The 19099-nt window shown below is 35.9% G+C and overlaps 3 protein-coding genes across 9 annotated transcripts in view; 2 read left to right on the forward strand and 1 right to left on the reverse strand.

Moving 5' to 3' along the window:
• Window positions 1–572: 572 nt before the first annotated feature.
• cldn34a (claudin 34a) lies at window positions 573–4681 on the forward strand. Its single transcript, XM_048199831.1, has 2 exons — window positions 573–678; window positions 2537–4681. The coding sequence occupies exon 2, from the start codon at window positions 2640–2642 to the stop codon at window positions 3372–3374; it is 735 nt and encodes a 244-aa protein (XP_048055788.1). The 5' UTR covers window positions 573–678; window positions 2537–2639; the 3' UTR covers window positions 3375–4681.
• Window positions 4682–10070: 5389 nt separating this feature from the next.
• cldn33b (claudin 33b) lies at window positions 10071–14290 on the reverse strand. Of its 2 annotated transcripts, none has more exons than XM_048199841.1 (3): window positions 14162–14290; window positions 13861–13888; window positions 10071–12698 (listed from the first exon to the last, which is right to left on the reverse strand). In XM_048199841.1, exon 3 carries the CDS (start codon window positions 12414–12416, stop codon window positions 11751–11753), a length of 666 nt encoding a protein of 221 aa, XP_048055798.1. In that variant the 5' UTR covers window positions 12417–12698; window positions 13861–13888; window positions 14162–14290; the 3' UTR covers window positions 10071–11750. The 2 variants fall into 2 exon arrangements, with proteins under 2 accessions (XP_048055798.1, XP_048055797.1); XM_048199840.1 differs by having other exon boundaries at window positions 13861–13891; window positions 14162–14284.
• A 1591-nt stretch (window positions 14291–15881) lies between these two features.
• Window positions 15882–19099, forward strand: part of wwc3 (WWC family member 3) — a 60270-nt gene continuing 57052 nt past the window's right edge. For 3 of the 6 annotated variants that reach the window (XM_048199836.1, XM_048199839.1, XM_048199838.1), the window contains exon 1: window positions 15883–16305. In XM_048199836.1, coding sequence (XP_048055793.1) covers window positions 16160–16305 — 146 coding nt within the window. In that variant the 5' untranslated portion in view covers window positions 15883–16159. Of the gene's footprint in view, window positions 16306–19099 lie in introns of all 6 variants that reach the window. The other 3 variants (XM_048199833.1, XM_048199832.1, XM_048199837.1) reach the window with 3 other exon arrangements.

Consider the following 19099-nt stretch of genomic DNA (forward strand, 5'->3'; position numbering starts at 1 on the left):
TGATTTCACGCTGATTCATAACACTCTGAAGCAGTGTTTTGAAATCGGCCATCACTATATAACTCGTTATTTTGTTGTTTTTGGCGTACCAAAAATATTCTTGTCGCTTTATAATATTAATATTGAATCGTTGTACTCACATGAACTGATTTAACATTAACTGAGTATGTTTTTTTGTTTGTTTTTACTGATCATATAAATATGATATTGAAACATAATCCTGACAAAACTCAAAGGAACCAATATAGTTATTGTTGAATTAAAGAGTGCTTTATGCAAATGCAACAGTCTGCTTTTGTTTACAGATAGAAATATGCAAATAACATGTTACATTATCATGTGCATACACTTACACTGCAGAGACGTTCTCAACAATTACTCCAAAAAACAATTACGTCAAGTTGAACTGACCATCTGCATAGGCCAAATCAGCAAGTTGGTATTAGTTACATAACTCAGCAATCCAATAAGCAGTAACTTTTCATTGTTGTGCACCGATCCTCCCCGCCCTCTCATCCATTTATTAGATATTCTACATTAATCATTAACCACAGTTGTGTTTGACTTGTACGTGTCAGTTTGGAAAGTTGTCCTTTCCGCTTGTTTCATATGAGAAGTCCTGTATTTTGTATGGACTGACAGTTTCGAAGATGCTTCAGAGCTCAAAACGTTTTACAGGTAAGAATACGTTTGTTGTGTTTTATGCGAGTACATATTTACATTACGAAGGGATGTAACATTCTCAATCCGTTTTACACAACTGACTGAAGAGTTACAATTGTGGATAATAAGAGATGCTAGAAATTGTGAAAAAGTCATACTTTATTTTACAGTGTCTTTGTTGCATTTTACATGTACTTACCATAGTAATAACAGTAAATATGCATAATTAAATGCAACTTGCCCTAAACTAAACACAAACCCTATAGTAGATGTTGTTAATTGCTATTTTCCCAGTACCTAAATGTATTTTAAATGTATAATTACATTGTAACTAAGACCTTAAAACAAAGCATAAACAAAAGTGTGTATAAATAGAACAACTGTATGGACTCAATAGACAGAACAGAATAATTTGGCTATAAAATTAAGCAGGAACATGGGGGAATTATTGGGGGGTTGGCAAAGTGTTAAGGAAATCACTTCCCCAAAGCTCTAATGATTTTTCCTATCTCTGATTCCTGTGCGTGAAGAAACAGATTATTGTAAATGACCTTTTTAGCTTATCCTGGAACATTCCGCAACCCCAGGTGTGCAGGGAGCCAGGCAGGAAGTATTAGTTAGTCTCTCTCGCTCTCTCTCCCTCTCTCTCTCTCTCTTCTCATCCTCCACTTCCTCCTCTGCTTGGTCTCAAATGCGTAGTCTTGTGCTTGACCCTCAATGCAATGTCCTTCTTCCTCCCTCTGGAAACATCACTCCTCACCACAATTTTTCCTCAGTCTGAAATAATTGCTTGACCTTGAATGTTTGTGTACAAAGGACACCTTTTGTATATTCCAAACACCTCAATCTGGCCTGCGTCATGTCCCATTCCCTTTCCCCCTGCATTCTCCTTGTGTTTTCCTGTCTTCTCTCTACTGTCATATCTTTAAAAGAACAAAAGCCCATTAAAAGGCTCCAGTGGGGCGTTGGCAGTCCATGGAAATTTTCCGTAAAAAATTAGACATTGATTTGAAAATTATTGCTGTTTATGTCGACTGGTAATAAATCATGAGAGTAATTGTCAATTGTCAAGAATCATAATCTTTTTGTAGGGCTGTCAATAGAAAAATGCCTTTATTACTTTTCTTAAAACAAATTATATATTTTCCAAATAATATTTTACTGATTTTTGTTGCCTCTTAGCTTTAATTTTTTTTCTTTTTTTTTTCTTCTTTTTTTTAATCTTTTTATATAATATCATGCTTACTATTTTTCTCACACATCCAGTATCAATGCATATTTATACGTGAAAAATTGCACTACCTTTCAGATGTTTGGGGTTGGTAATTTAATGTTTTTGAAAGATGCCTCTTATGCACACCAAAGCTGAATTTATTTGATCAAAATTACAGTAAAAATATATATTTTAAATGAATTTTCAGCATCATTACTCCAGTTTTCAGTGTCACATGATCCTTCAGAAATCATTCCAATATGCTGATTTGGTGCTTAAGAAACATTTATTATTATTATCAAATGGTTGAAAATGGTTGTGTTATATAATATTTTTGTGTAAACCGTGATACATTTTTTTTGCGATATAATTTTTTCTTGTAACAGTGTAAATGTCTTTACTGTTACTTTTGGCCTGTCATTTAGACAAGAGTTTTTTAAATCTTACTGACCCCAAAAATTTGGAATGGTAGTGTATAGTTGACTTAATATTTTAGGAAGGGGTCCTTCAGAATGGAATCCTCATATTTTGGGGTCCCTGACATCAAAAACATGGTGTAGGGCCTATAGAATTGGACAAATGTGTTTAGTATGTCATTTAGTTCTCCCCATTAATGATTTTGTAGGTTAAAATCGCTTTTAACTTTCTTTAATCTGACAGGCGTTGTGTGACTGCAATGTAGCCATGGCCCTGAAGGACAGTTGGCAAACCTGAGGAGGAAATATTCATAACCGCCTGGTGTCGGGTCTCAGCAGTTTTAGCAATGGCTTACCTGGCCCAGTCAGTCCATCAGCAGTTTGCCGGTCTGGTGCTTGGGTTTGTAGGATGGATAATGATGGCCTCTATTTCTGGTGTGAACGACTGGAGGATATGGTCTGTGGACAATCAGACGGTCATCACTGGAGGACTGGCCTGGGTGGGCGTGTGGAGGGCCTGTTTCAACAGCCACATTTTGGACTCGGCTGAGATCTGCAAAAGCATCAGCTTTACAGATTCATTCACTCCTCCAGAGATAGCAGCTGCCCAGGTACTTTGCATGACCGCTATTGGAGTCGGGGTAGTCGCAAACCTGGTGGCGGGATATGCGGTGAGAAATGCATTATTTGGGGTTGGCGGCGGGCATGTCAGATTGGCCTTTGTGATGGCGGGTTCCTTGTACTGGCTAACTGCAGCGTGTTCTCTGGTCCCTGTCATTTGGAATATGAGTTCTGTGCTGGCAAATCGCACTATAGAATTCCCACCTGACTTCTACTTGCCTTCTGCTCCAGTAAAACAGGACGTGGGTCCAGGGATTGGGATTGGGATCAGCTCAGCTTGCCTACTCATTGTAAGTGGGCTACTATTAATGTGCTACAGGCATCCCAAAACCAAGATGCCTGAGAGTGGAGAAACTGGACATTTTGAAAAAAATCTAAGGGATGAAGGCTCTCTTGGTGTAATTAATGAGAGTATGGATGAGGGGATGATCAACACAGCATTTGATTTGGAAAATCTTTAATAATTAATAATATACATCGCTCTATGGAAGGACATTGATGGCTCTACATACAATTTCTCAAGAATTTTGACTATTTAAGGTAAATTTGTATATCTGAGTATATCAAATATTATAATTAAATTATTTAATTACTAAAGTGACTGAGTGAACAGAAATATAGGCAACACTGAACTTTGAAGCCATTTTATTGGTATCAAATTGTTCATATGAGAGATCCTTTAGCACTGGACTTTTTCGTATATTCTTGTTACAAAATGTGCAGAACACACAACACTGTATCTGAAATCTGTGCAACAAAATACTCTCCTAAATGTCTGTAATGTAAGCTATATAGCCTACTTTATGTTAATTGTATATGTATGTATACATTTACCACGGTTTGAAAGTTTGGGGTCGGAAAGATTTGTTAATGTTTTTAAAAGAAGTCAAATAAATGCTCACCAACTCTGCATTTATTTGATGAAAAGTTTAGTAAAAATGGTATTATTGTGAAATGTAATTTTAAAAGAAATGTTTTCTATTTTATTATGTTTTAAAATGTAATTTATTCCTGTGATGGCAAAGCTGAATTTTCAGCATCATTACTCCAGTCTTCTGTGTCACATGATCTGCACATTTTCTGCTCAAGAAATATTTCTTATTATCACAGTTCTGATGACCATTGGTTATTTGAAATATATATATATATATATATATATATAGTCCTAACTGTCACTTTTGATCAATTGTGTCCTTGCTGAATAAAATTATTATTTTTTAAAATCTTACTGACCCCAAACTTTTGAATATTGTGTGTAGATAATGTGTGTAAAATGCTAATTTATTCCTCTCAGTTTTTTTTCAGAGTGAAAGTGATGATCCAATATGATAAAAAAAAAAAAAAAAAAAAAAAAAAAAAAATCAGACAGTGCTTACATAGATACATTCACCTGCCACCAAAAGCTGTTCACGCACAATATCTTCAATTTGATTTTAGATATGATTCAGCTGACTAAGTGTATATCTTTGAGCAGGGACAAGGTGATTTCAGAGGAAATAACCCCTGCCATGCAGTGGAATGAACTTTACTGTGATTTCTCAGCTTGAAACTTGCCCTATTACTTTGCCCTTATTGTTTTTCTACACCCCCCATGGGCTTTGAGTTTGTTACTTGCCAACATTTAATCTTGTTAAAATTGAACATTAAGTTTGACAAATCCCACTGGATAGTACATGATTTTCTTCTGTTATAAAACCACATAATCCTCCTGATAATTTGACAAAGGGAAATAATTTCTTGCCAATTAAAGTTACTTTTATTTTTTGTGTGTTGGTTCACAAGTCCGTCAAGGTCCCTTTAGGAGTTTTGATGATTTATCCATCTAAAACACTCATAAATGTACACACAAGAATATGTGTTAAGTTTCATAAGAATTGTGGCTTGAGAACACCAGAGAATTTGTCTTCCAGGATGGACTCCCAGGGATATTGGCAATTTGACGTGCATTGTTCTGAGGAAGAGGTGAAAGAAACATCCTGACAGAGAAGAGCCAAGACCCCATACTGAGAAGAATGCATTGTCTTAGGGAGGGTATAACACAAACACATTTCTGCTCTCATGTGACCAAGATTGGGGTATGATATTGGTGGAAATAAACAAGCTTTCATGGACCTCAGTATAAAACCTCCTTTACAACAGTTTATTAGTATTCTAGCAGACAAAAAAACGGCCTGTGCCTCAAAAGGATGGAAGAACGATATCAAAACAATAGAGTCTCTTTTCTGAAAACCCGGCTCTGATTGTGCAGCATATGAGATGTGTGACATTAACACTTCTCATATTATCGCACATACTGTGATAAGAAAGTAAAGCCAAAGGTTAAGGCCAATGAACATGACAACATTCTCATATCAGAGTTCAGCATAATCATAACAGATAAAACAATATGCTGGAGGAGTGCTGTTTTTGAGAGGTAGTCTCGCACCAGACTACCTCTCAAAAATGTTTTCAGGATATGAGCGTAGAAGGACGAATTCTTCTCTTTTGGCTGCACCACAAAGTAGAGCTAAAATATTTGGTAGTGTTCCTTTCAGCCATTATGCTCCACACCACTGGAACAACCTTCCTGGCTTTAGCCTGGCTTTCTTATAACACTAAACCCTCAAATCTCATGATTTTATTACCTGTTTATAATCTACTTTTGGGTCTTATTTAATTTGTTATATTTAAACCTAGTGTCAATCACTCGTTCTTTCCTGTAAAGCACTTTGAACTGCATTTATTTGTTTGGAAACATGCTTGAGAAATGTATTTATAAATAAATGAGCGATTGATTTTCATTTGAGGATTTAAAAAATATAGGTTCATCAATACTTTTCTTTTTTGTTTGTTTTTTTTATTATTATTATATTTTTAAAGGAACAGTTTATCATTTGTTTACTCTCAAGTTGTTCCAAATTGTATAACTCTCTTTTTTCATGAAAAATGGATGAGGACCTGAAGCAGAATATTGTCCCTTTAGTTATTGAATGTCTAGTAATAAAGTTGACTAGTTTTATGGAATATGACTGATTACAGATTATGAGATTAGCTCAAACCCAAAGATAAAGATTAGATTTTGAAATATTATCTCTGTACAGTCATTTAGCTTGCATCAGTTGTGTCTGTCTTAAAGGGATAGTTCACCCAAAAATGAAAATTCTGTCATCATTTACTCACCCTCAAGTTGTTCCAAACCTTTATAAATTTCTTTGTTCTGCTGAACACAAAGGAAGATATTTGGAAGATATATTTTGCTTCATGATATTGAGAATAACGCACTGGACTCAGCTGGACTGAGGTATTTCCATCATTCAGATGCTGTATGTTGCACAAAACTATCATTATTTTGAAGAATACATTATTTTCACCGGTATCCTTTAAGGATGCAAGCAGCCATCATGTCAGTCATTGCATGGAGAAAAAATGTGTAAAACATTCGCAAGAAAACAGATTATTTACTAATAAATAATATTATTTACTAATAAATTATTATTAATTATCACTCATATTAATTCAATTTTACTTTCAGTAAGTAATTAAAAATAATTAGCAAGATTTCTGTGTTGCTGTGGTGGGGGTGCAAAATTGGTATGCAGTTTTGGTGTATTGTGGGTGTGAACTGCAGGGTGTGTTATGTGATTGTGGGTGTGCATGTGATCACACTGCTGGGTGTGTTGCATGATCAGCACTGCTGGTGCATAGTGGTTTTGCGTGTGTGTGTGTGTGTGTGTTTGTCAGATTTCCACCTATGAGAAACCACTGGCATTTTCAGACTTTCATCTTGTAATTTCATTTAAGTATCTCGACTGGCCTTGAGCTGCAGCTTGTATCTCATCTACACAGAGGTCATCTCACCCTCTGCTGTTCTGATCTGCCCTTTTGCATAGCTAAGCCACTAAGTAAAGGGTATAAAATCCAATGAGTAACACCGATAATTAAGGACTTGATGGTATAATTTTACTTGAGGACATTCATTACAAGTCTGTATACTAAACCTGCTGCTACACAGATTTTTTTTTTCGTACAGTATATGTTTGCACAAAAAGCAGGTTATCTGAGATTTACTGTAAATTACTGTAAATAAATAAGATTTACTGTTTAACTAACCGGTGCAGGTCATAGTAAAGTCATATATATATATATATATATATATATATATATATATATATATATTGTGAAGTTGTCAACCAGTTATCATCATATTTTTCTCTTTTTCAGTTAAATCAATCAATCAATTAATCAATAAATCTTTCTAAACACCTTGTAGTGTGTGTATCTATCTATCTATCTATCTATCTATCTATCTATCTATCTATCTATCTATATATATATATATATATATATATATATATATATATATATATATATATATATATATATATATATATATATATATAGTCAAGCCAAAAATTATTCAGACATTTTTTATATTTTTGATATATTTTTACTAGTGCAGGACACTATGTAGTTCATTTATGTAAGTGAGGATAGCAAAATAAAGTAAACTGTGACATAATATACCCAAAATCTTCATACAGTGATCTACCAGTAAAATTGATAAAGATTTGGAACCAAAAGTTATTCAGACACTTTGACCTGTTTTGCTTAAGTGTTATCTGACATAATTAAGATTATTTTTTTTTTATATTATTTCATTTTTTTAACTATAGTGAATAAACTGTATTAATGAATTAATTAATGTTCAAGGTGTCTGAATAAACTTTGGTTTGATTGTATGTACATCAACTAATACACTGGGTCAACTAATCTAATATATAGCATATAGAGAGAGAAAACACATCCTCTTGTGGAAATAAATGAAAAAACTAAAAAAAAAAAAAGAACATGATGAATGTTTATTTTGCTGATGTGTAAAAAAAACAAACATTTATTTATTTAATGAGTGATGTTGTTACTTTTCACTAAAAGAATCGGACATCTGGATGGCATTTCCAGCAAGCACATTTGTTTTTGTTTTGCTTATTGTTCTCTAAAGAAAATAATATTAAAAGGAAAATTATGAAATCACATAATATACAAATATATAAACAAATACTATGTTTGTGAATGGTGTTTATCCCACCGTATTAAATGTTTAGAGTTTCGTTTAATCTGTTCGTTTATCAGCTTCTTTCACTCCTGATTGTTTGCAGTGAGCTACATTAGGACATTGTTCCTAATGAGTCGAAGACGCACCATTTCCCCTTTCTGAGAGCCCAGAGTAGGTCCCCTCCCAACTAGAAGCTGGAAATGAGCGTTAATAGCTAAACATCTAAGTGTAAACATACCGCTTATTTTCATTTCCATTATCAATATCATCGCAGGAAGTCGAGGGCACAATCTACATGGCGCCTTCAAGTCTGAGAACTTTTCGTCTGTATACCATAATTCTATTACGTCTAAAGCAATGTAAGTCACATATTTAACCAAACATTTTTCCTGTATGTGCTTGGATTTATTTACCGTTTCACATCTTAATGAATGTTTTCTCAAATCACTGACACTTTGTAGTATGAAGTGTAAAGCATCATTAGACAGGGACATTTCCTTTTAAAGATGGGATTATTTGGTTGAAGCACTCTCCGGGGTGGAGCTGTACCTTTTGCAGTATTCCAGTGGAAAGGAGCTCCTGGTCTCCTCCTAACCTGGTCAAATCAGAGTAATGATGGAGAGGAGGAGGTGGCACTGTTTGGCATTCCTCAGAGGACATGCTGCTTGTTAGAGCCTTCATTAAACACAGCTTAGTCTCCATTATGATAGAGAGACCATCAGAGACAATTAAAGTCAAGCAGGCATTTACTGCCATTAGCTCACCCGACTGAACACACTAGAACACCAAATCTTATTTTGTTCCATATCCTTTTTCTACGCTCAGAAACTGTTTAATGGTCAAGACCAATAAAATTACTGTAAGTGTGATCTAAATGTGACAAGGGGCAATTGTAACAGTTTTTTTTTTTTTTTTCATTCTTAACTCAAAGATTATGCTAAACTAGCTAAATTTTTCTGTATATATATATATATATAGGCCTACATATAAATACTCAGAAAAAAGGTACAAAACCTGTCACTGGGGCCGAACCCTTTCAAAAGTTTCTAATATGTACCATTTAGGTACTAATATGTACACTTTTGGTACCAATATGTACATTTGAGGTACTAATATGCACTCTTGTACAAAAGTGTACTTTTCTGACGACACAATTCTGACGTGAATCTATAATAGGCCTATGGTTTGTTGAAAATAACAATGAATAAAACAGACAGATATAGTTCGGCTAATGTGTGTTTCTGTCGATGGATAGCCTACGCATTCTGGCTTTCCAATACATTACAACAGTGATCATAAATTAAAAAAAAAAAAAAAAAACTGGACAAAACAGTCACTCTTTGGCCCCGTTTACACTAGTGCGTTTTTGTTTTAAAACGCATACGTTTTGCTACAGTTACAGTGTTTTCGAACCTTCAAAATGGAGACTTCTAAAAACGATGCCGTGGCTGCCCACATTCGCTCTGCGTATCCTTGATGACTGTGTAAACAATGGAGACTGAACTGCAATGTTTGCTGGCTTTGTTGTAATTTTTAGCAGCCATTGTGCAGTTAAACTCTGCATTTTTTTTTAATACTGCAGCTGCCTACATGCGCAAGAGGCAACTGTTTACACTTGTATGCGCATGTCCAGTGTGCATGAACGGTCATGTGACATGCGCTTTCGGTCGCGTAGTGTAGACGGAGATTGTTTCTGAAACGCTGTGGAAACGCCAGTGTAGACGAGGATCGTTTTCATTTTAAAATGTTGTTTTAAATGAAAACGCACTAGAGTTACGCGGCCTTAGCGCATACTGCAGTCGTATTGAACAAAGTTTACAAAGGCCCCATTTACAATGCGTTTTCGATTTAAAACAGCGTTTTTAAAAAAAAAAAAAAAAAAAAAAAAAAAAGACCCTCTTCTGCACTGCGAACGTGGACATTCACGCCATCGTTTTCAAAAGTCTCCGTTTTGGTCCATTTATACTGAAATGCAACCCCAACGTTTTCAAACTAAAACGAGGTCTGCAGCGTTTCCGAAAGTCTCCGTTTTCGAGGTTTGAAAACGCCGGCGTAATGTAAACGATAGGCGTAACCGTAGCAAAACCTATATGTAAAACGAAAACGCACTAGTGTAAACGGAACCTAAAACAGCGTTTTAAAATGAAAACGATCCTCGTCTACACTGGCATTTCCACAGCGTTTCAGAAACGATCTCCGTCTACACTACACGACCGAAAGCGCATGTCACATGACCGTTCATGCACACTGGACATGCACATACAAGTGTAAACAGTTGCCTCTTGCACATGTAGGCAGCTACAGTATTAAAAAAAAATGCAGAGCTTAACTGCACAATGGCTGCTAAAAATTACAACAAAGCCAGCAAAGATTGCAGTTCAGTCTCCATGTTATTGTTTACACGGTCGTCAAGGATACGCAGAGCGAACGTGGGCAGCCACGCCATTGTTATCAAAAGTCTCCGTTTTTGACTGTTTACACTGAAACACAACCCCTGCGTTTTCAAACTAAACGGGTTGTGTAGAGTTTTCGAAAGTCTTTGAGGGTCGAAAAAGCTGGAGTAGTGTAAATGACAGGCGTAACCGTAGAAACAGTTATGCGTTTTAAAATGAAAATGCACTAGTGTAAACGGGGAGGTCCTACAACGTAATGATTATGTCTTAAAGTGACAGCAGCCTAATATTCCTGCTGTCTGTGTTTTTAATGTTAATCAAACAACAAAAGACAAGGAAATCACTCACTTTTCTTGACTAAATAGCATTTGTAACTTTAATAATGATTCATTCTTTTTTATTTTACAAAGTGAAGGTTATATTCAATGTTATTTTACACTTGATTACAATTTCTGAACCTGATAACTGTTAGATACCTAAATAGCCTGAAAAACACTGCTTATTTTATTTGTATCTTTGCTCTGTTATATTTATTTGTGCTGTTGCTTGAAGTTTGATTATTTGTTCTTATTTTCCATATTTTTATTTGACAGTAGTCCTTTTTTCCCTGAACATAGCACATACCAAACCGTACCGAAACCGTGACCCTAAAACCGTGAGTAATTTGAACCGTTACACTACCTAACCTAACACTAGTACATTAATACCTAACACTAGTACATTAATAAAAACAAAATTATATTAATAAACTTCATTACTACATTACTGAATAGATTTCACTTTATGAAAACGTTACAATTGCCCCATATAGGGCATTCAGTCAGCATCTTATGTATTTCTTACTAAAGTGGACAGTATTCTGGATTAGCACCAGCTGGTTTCCAGGTGCTATTTACTTGATCTCCAAACAATGAGTTACTTTTGCAAGTGACATTGAGTACTACATGTACAGTGTACAAATGCATGCAGAAATAAGAAGTCCAAAGTGTTATTGTTATGCTTTTCTGTACTAGATGTATAATATTGTAACAAAACAAATAGGTTGAGGACATACTTTCAAAATCATCTAAGACAATATTTGTGAATACATTTCCACAAAATGGGAAGAAAAATGTTATTATTGCCACTTGTTTCAATCACTATCTCTATTAAATGAACTGAAAACATATCGGCAACCTTTTAATATTAAGACTTTACTGATGATAAGACGTAATTAAACAGTATACTCAGATACTGAAGGATAAATGCATCATAATATTGCTTTACCTGTTTCATGGGTTTGATTGATGTATGCATTGAACGTAAGTATAAACATTTTCCAGAGGGAAAAAAATGATTAAAAGATCAAGTCAAAAAGTTTTTTGTCCTGCCCCATCAACATTAACAGTCATTTCAGGACAGTGAGGATCATCTCAAACATACTCAGTGCGTTTTCTCGAACCATCAACAGTTCTGATGTCCGGCCTTTGATGGTGATACACCAGATGTGGTTCACTGTATCTTGAGTCAGTACAAGAGGTGAAAAACAGGACGCCTGCCACAATGTCAAGAAGTCCTGCAGCCCAGCCGATGAACAGCGCGTCCCCAAACTCTGAACGTGACACCACGTGAGGTGTGGTCTCATCGAAGTACTTCACGACAGCATCATGAGCGATGTAGGAAACGGGAGCGAGCACCAACAATCCAGCCATGCATAAAAACACAGCCGCCGTGATCTTCAAACCTCGCTTGGTCCGTCGCCCTTCCTCACTCTTACAGCAATTGATCTGACTCATGGCAGGGATTGCGAGGAGCAGTCCGAGAAGACACGTGGCATCCGACAGGCACATCAGAATACGGGCCAACATCCAAGTGGGTTCGAGGCCTAGGATAGTGTCATAAGGGCGGCATTCCGTGCCAACTACCTCATGAAACACGCAGGACTCCCAAAGCCCTTGTTCGAAGCTCTCCAAGGCCATTAGTTCAGTAGAAAGTGACAGCCACTGAGGCATGACGGTGGCCGCCAGGGAACAAAACCAGCCCCCCATCCCAATCAGCATCCCCAGAATTTCCAGAACGACATTGCAAGGGTTTGTCATGGTTACCTCTGACTACCGTGTCCCTCACGGGGTCCGACGGCCTTCGGTTTTGGCTGGAACCTCAAGAACCTCCTCTCGATGAGAGAAATGAGAGAGGAATGGAGAGTATGAGAAGAACAAAAGTAGCACCTTGGATCCTGATACTCTACAGTTCTGCTGGCAAGTTCTTCACAGTCCGTCAGTCTTCAGTAAGAGGCACTCATCATCTGAGCACAGGAGGTAGAGGAGGTGTACACATGGGGAGAGAGGGCACTCAAACTTTAGGCCCTGCCCTCTAGGATCCTTTTTAGAGAGAGAGAGAGGGAGAGAGAGAGAGATTTTTATTCAGACCCCAGTCTGGCAGCAGGAGACCAAAGGCCACACGGGATGCCATTAAACTGTAGACAGGATGCCATTAAAATCCTGATTGTTGTCATTTTCAAGGGACAAACTGTTTTGATTTTACTACCTCATTAGTTTTTGTTTGTCTCTTTTCATTTGATTTCCCTGCTATCGGCAGCAGCACTTGCCGTAGGGGTTGCCATGGGGGAAAAGAAAGGTTTATAAAGGGAGGAAAGTTTTCACTGTTTATGGAGGGGTTTTTTAAGGAATGAATGGGTGAGAGATAAGCTCCGCTAAGTGCCTGGCAGTCCATTCTTTGACGCACAGTAATTGCACAGCAAATATGCAATGTGTACCTAACAAGGATCTTTGATGCCTGCCGACTATAATTCCTGTGTGTGTGTTGTTGTTGTTGTTTTTTTAAATTGGAAAAATAAAAATTTTGGATTTATACAATGGGGTCTGAAAGATTTAAATATTTTTTTCATTACAAATTATATTCTATGCAGAACAACTGGAGTGAGAAGTTGAAAAAAACATGAATTTCAGAATTTATGAATGTGAATTGTCCCCCTTTTTGCATTAATGAGCAGAACTCAAGACTCAAACTGATATGTTCCATAAGTTTGTACAAATCCTGATGATTCATTTCATTTATCCATGATTGGAGAATGACAGCATTCTGATTCCGTCTGACCATTTGTACAGATCAGTATCACAAATTGACCTATTTGATGTCCTAGAAATAGTACAGAATCTTTCCTTTTAAGTAATTCATTTACATTTATGCATTTGGCAGGCTCTTTTATGCAAATCAGCTTTCATTGCATTCAATCTAAATGTTTGAGTATGTGTTTTCCCTATGAATCGAACCCACTATCTTGTTAGTATTACGCTTAACCAGCTGAGCTACAGAAATATTAAACATTTTAATTTTGATGTTTACATTAGATTTTCAGTATAGCTTTTTGTGTGCCTTTAAAACAGTTCAAAGTGCAAAGTGAAGCAAGAAAACATCGTTTTGAGTTCAAAAGCCCTTCCAATATCACATCTGTTTGTGTTAAATATTAAGCTATTAAAGGGATAGTTCATCACAAAATGAAGTTTTTCATCATTTACTCACCCTCAAGTTGTTCCAAACCTCCTTTCTTCTGCTGAACACAAAGAAGAGATTTTAAAGAATGTTGATAATCAAACAGTAGATGGTAGCCATTGACTTCCATAGTTAAAACTATGAACTATCCCAGTAGGGATAGGGACTGTTTTGATAAAAATTATCATCTTCATCTGTGGTTACTAACAAAAATACAATTTTCTTAGTTGCAGTTAAGTTTTGTGCAATAAAGTGTTGTCATTGATATTCATGTACATCAAACTACTTTCTTATTGTGCATAAAAAGTATTCAAGGAAATGAGAATGTTACCTGAAGTGAGAAACTGTCTCATTTGATCTGTCTTCTGCAGCATGTGGAATTGTGTTGAAATAGAAGTGTCCAGTGCACTTACAGAATGCCACGTATGGCAGTGGGAGGCTGAAGGACAAATCTGTGACGCGACACAGTGGCTCTCCACATACACATAATTGGCTCTCAACAAACACATAATTACACACACATTTCAGACTTTGTCTGAAAATGATTTTGATTACAGTTAGTTAAGCAAATAAATACTTTCACTGTTAAGAATGAAAAATGGAAATTCTTACATCATTTACTCACATTCACGTCATTCCAAAACCATATGATTTTTCTCTAGGATTGACCATGACAATCTGTGGTCACAATTCACTCATGAAACTTCTCCTTTGTGTCATACAGGTTTGGAATGATATGAGGGTGCATTAATTATGACATAATTGCTGTTTTGTATGTGAACTATTCCTTTAAATGTCTGCAGAAGTTGATAAGGGATGTTGAGGTTATTATAATTATTATAATAGAGAAATGGAGCTCTAAAGCTACTTAGTGGTACTTACTGGTAATAAATGTAGGCTATTTTTTTTTTTCTCTCTCTCTCTCTCTCTCTCTCTCCCTGATATTTTGTATATTGTTTCACAAAATATGTATTTATATTTTTAATGATCAATTTAAATTGGTTTGCAAAGTGTAGGCTGAGTAAATTACAATATACAAGTTACTTACCTTTTTAAAGTAGAGTAGCTTAATGTGTTTAAATGGAAATAGTGTGATGAGAAATGGAAGCGCATGAGGAGGAGTACGAAAACAAAAGTTAGATTTATTTTATCCTACAGGAAATAGTGTGATAAGGAGGGAGAAAGGCGTTTCTAATAAATACACAAAGGTTTGATCTATGATGCCGCATTGAAAGCTAGATGATTAAAAAGATACAAACTGGGGACTACAATAATCAATTTTTTTGATATATATTTAAAATATGCAGAGGTTTCAAATGTGTATAAGGTAAGCCAGTACAGTATGTCATGTGATTGAATACAGGCCTCAGAGTGTAGGAAAAAAAGAAAAAAAAATGAAATGGGGAAAGATTGTTCATACGACAAACAATAACAACAAAACAGAACACATAAAATACTTTTGATTATACATTATTATAGATAGATACTCCCTGGAGTAAAAAAAAAGGTGTAAAATATAAGCTACAACACAGCTACAACTGTACAAGAGCTAAAGAAACTGGCTGTCATCTCTAGATGGCGCTCTTATACTAAAAATGCCAACTAATTCAAGCGTTTCATAGGCGCTTCGAGTTTCTGTGATAAGGCGTAAACGATATTATGTTTGAAAATGTTCAAACATAGATTGCAACAGTTTACCACTCTATCACGAAAGGAAATACGTTTGAAATTATGAATAGGCTGCTTTTTGAACTTAATTTACTCCAAGAACACCCTTATAGTAGTCAAATTACAAGCTCTAACTCTAACTAAATAAAATAAAATTAAAATCGGTCCAATGAGATAAACATTGCTTTGATAAATTATAGGTGTATTTATTAATAAATCTTAAAAAAAAAAGAAGCAAATCACAAAAATCACACCCATCACATGGGTCGGTATAAAAAAACTGCATCCACTTCCATCAACAACAATCCCAAAATCATACGAGCGCAACTATTGGCTTACTTTCACATACGTATGCATTTGGAGGCAGTGCTTATGCAAATACGCCTGCCCGAATATGGACAGTGTGGAATGAAAGATGGTAGATAGAGTCAAACATGGAGGACCGACACACAGAGTCATGAGAGCGCCGCAAAACTTTTTGGAAAAGGTGGATGCAGGACTGCCTGTGTCGATTTGACCCACGGTTGTTTCTTCGTCGTGAAGTTTTCTGTTTCCGAGAGTTGATGGGAGTTAAACATTTGTAATGCAGTAGAAAGTTGTGATATATTTGTTGTTGGAGTAAAGGCAGGGGGTCAGACCCCCCTACCGTCCCAGCAGCGCTATGCCGTGGGTGAGCAGCTGTAAGCGGAGAGAGAGCTCGGAGCTGCCGCTGCCCCCGGGCTGGGAGGAAGCCAGGGATTTTGATGGCAGAGTCTTTTACATTGACCACAACACTCGACAAACTTCATGGATCGACCCCAGAGACAGGTAAAAGTGACCGTGAGAGGTGCTGCATGCTTTATTGGCTGAAGTTTGATGATTGTTTGGTTGTAGAGGGCGGGGGCTCAGATTGAAGTGATGATTAAGAAGCGAGGGAAGTTGCACAGTTAGGAATGGAAGTGTTTTCATTCCACAGTCCAGAGCTGACACACTGTAACATGGCTGGTTGTTTATTCTTTCTTTGTGCTTGTCATGCCAATTTACTGTCACGTTGTGTGCAAATAATATGTTAAGTTTCTGGATTGTCTATCAGTGACTATTCATCTGGGGAAAAAAAAAAAAAATCCAGAAAAATGGCTATTTAATCTTGTATTGTGATGTCTGTATGAACTCCCGGGTCCTATTACTGTTTGGTTAGGTTTGTATGAAACAGCATCGGGAAAGATGACCTTGTTGATGATGTTGTCTTTACATTTAATATTTGATGGTATTAAACAAGTCCCAAGTGTAATATTTTACAGTGCGTGCCAGTTATGTGTTGCTTTAACAGTAGAACTCCAAAATTATTGCAAAATTAGGATTAAAGAAGATATGTGTAGAACTTTAAATGATTGTATTTCTATTGTGTGTGTGTATAGTGTGATTATAATTTATTTGCTGTTAAAATATATATCAATGTGAAAAGCATATAGTATATTAACTTTATATGAGTTTATAAAATAATGAACACTAATTATAACCAGCTGAGTGATGACATTTTAATAAGCATCCTAAAATCTTCCCTTGTCACAAAATAATCGGTGTGAGTGAATACCATTTAAAAAATATTTACAATAAATTTAATTCAGAATAGAAGTTAATCAGTGTTAATGACACAAATTACGTGATATTAACTTGAGTTGCCTGAAGTGTGATATAGATTTGATTATACTTGGATCCCCATTATCATTGTCGACAATTTAGCAATTCTTGATTGTCAGTCAAATATAAAAGATACTCATCGGCATTTGCCGCTTGTCACCCACATAATTTCCCTCATTAGTCATCTTGGCTAAATCTAGATAGCATGTAACATGGATCTATAGGGCTATGAAAGAATGCTCTCTTTCTTTCTTTCTCTCTCTCTCTCTCTTTTAATTTTTACTTTCATCTTTGTAAAATCATTATAGAATGTGTGGTGGTCTCTTTGCAGTAAGTTTGAACATTTCTAAATATAGAATATCAATAGAAAACAGTTTGCACCATTCATTATTCTTAAGAAATAGTAGAAATGCAAATCATACTGTATTTTATTACTGTTTTTTAGTTAATAAAATCATATATTTTCCCCTTTATTTTTTAAGTGGTCACATAATGTAAACTGTGTGCAAATGAAAGAGAGAATTGAACTGTAGTTCCAAGAGTTCCATGTGCAAATATGTATGGAATGCTAGTTGGGCCGCTGGGAAAGCAGTGTGGATGTGCTTTGTGAGGTCTGTATTTTCACCAGAGGAGAAACCAGCCTTTCAGTCTGACTCATTTAAACACAAGTTCACTAGAAGCCTTGTGTAAATGAAATAGAGGGGATTTGCTGCCTTGAGGGTAGTTAACATGGTTTCATCTTAATTTGTAGGGTCACTCATGTCAAAACAATGAGCAAACACATCACCACCTCAAAGGCAGTTCTGTCATTGTACGACTTCTTTTTGGATAGTGACATTGTGCTGAGATTTACATTTACATTTACATATTACATTTTCACCACTAATGTTTACGTAATTTTATAATAACACACAATATATACTTTTTGCAATATTTTGAGTAAAAATTTAAAAAAATCAAACATGATTTTAGCCTCTAAAATGAGTGAATCTACTTTTGTTATTGTCATTAACATCACTATGCTGAACACTGCAACATCCCACACAAATTGAAAGTCTTTCACTTTTGCATTCATTGCTCTTGTGTTACGTTGTGTATATTTCATTTTCATTCAAAAGCATCTTTAATGTCCTCCTTCCACTTTTCCTGTCCTTTTCAAGAGAAGGAATGGAGTAGCTTGAAATGAATCAAGATAAGAAAAACCTGATCTGCTTGAAGGCTCCCCTCGACAAAGTCATGTGACATGCTTTTGTAATGTGAAGCTGATTAGAGTCTGAGAAATCTCATATTTTCATGTAAGGAGAGCGGTAAGGAGTTATCCAGAAGATGTTGAGGTGGACATGTGAGGACAACACATGAGTTAAAGTTGGTCTCATGACATCTTTTCCTCTCTCTTCTCAGCGCTTTCTGTCATTGAGTCAGTATAAATGGCAAATTAGCTGAAAATAATACAAGAACATCCACAATGGAACTTGTGAATCAAGCATTAAATTTACTAATGCACTATATAGCCTTTAATGCCATATTTCTGCTTTTATTTGGCCTGTCTGTACCTAAACTAAATTTGTAGGTTTACAACTGTATTTTATTTAAATTTACATTACATTACAATCTGATTACTTGTCTTGTCCATTGTGGACTTTATTGAATGCATCTCTGTCAAGATTGACTGTTGTTCTCTCAGAACAGGTTAGTCTTGTGTGGGGGTCAATTTTGAAGACATTATGCATTTTGTGTGTGTGTGTGTGTGTATGTATGTGTTCAATTTTGTGCGTGTGTGTGCATGCACAGAAAACAGCCGCACGTGTAGAATCGAGTTCTCTTTTGTGTCTTCGTGCACTCAAATGGTTTAAAATTGCTTGAATGTTTAAACTGACAGGACCTAAAACACGTTCAAATGATAAACTTTCATTGTATGATGGTTTTGATTCGTGATGTCTGATCCTGTACAGATTGATGATCACTATACTTGACATCACAC

The sequence above is a fragment of the Megalobrama amblycephala genome, linkage group LG8, assembly GCF_018812025.1.
Source record: "Megalobrama amblycephala isolate DHTTF-2021 linkage group LG8, ASM1881202v1, whole genome shotgun sequence".
In the NCBI taxonomy this organism is placed as follows: Eukaryota; Metazoa; Chordata; class Actinopteri; order Cypriniformes; family Xenocyprididae; genus Megalobrama; species Megalobrama amblycephala.

Bases quoted from the DNA above. Each gene is read 5' to 3' on its own strand.
- cldn34a (XM_048199831.1), top strand. From the start codon at position 2,640: ATGGCTTACCTGGCCCAGTCAGTCCATCAGCAGTTTGCCGGTCTGGTG.
- cldn33b (XM_048199841.1), bottom strand. From the start codon at position 12,416: ATGACAAACCCTTGCAATGTCGTTCTGGAAATTCTGGGGATGCTGATT.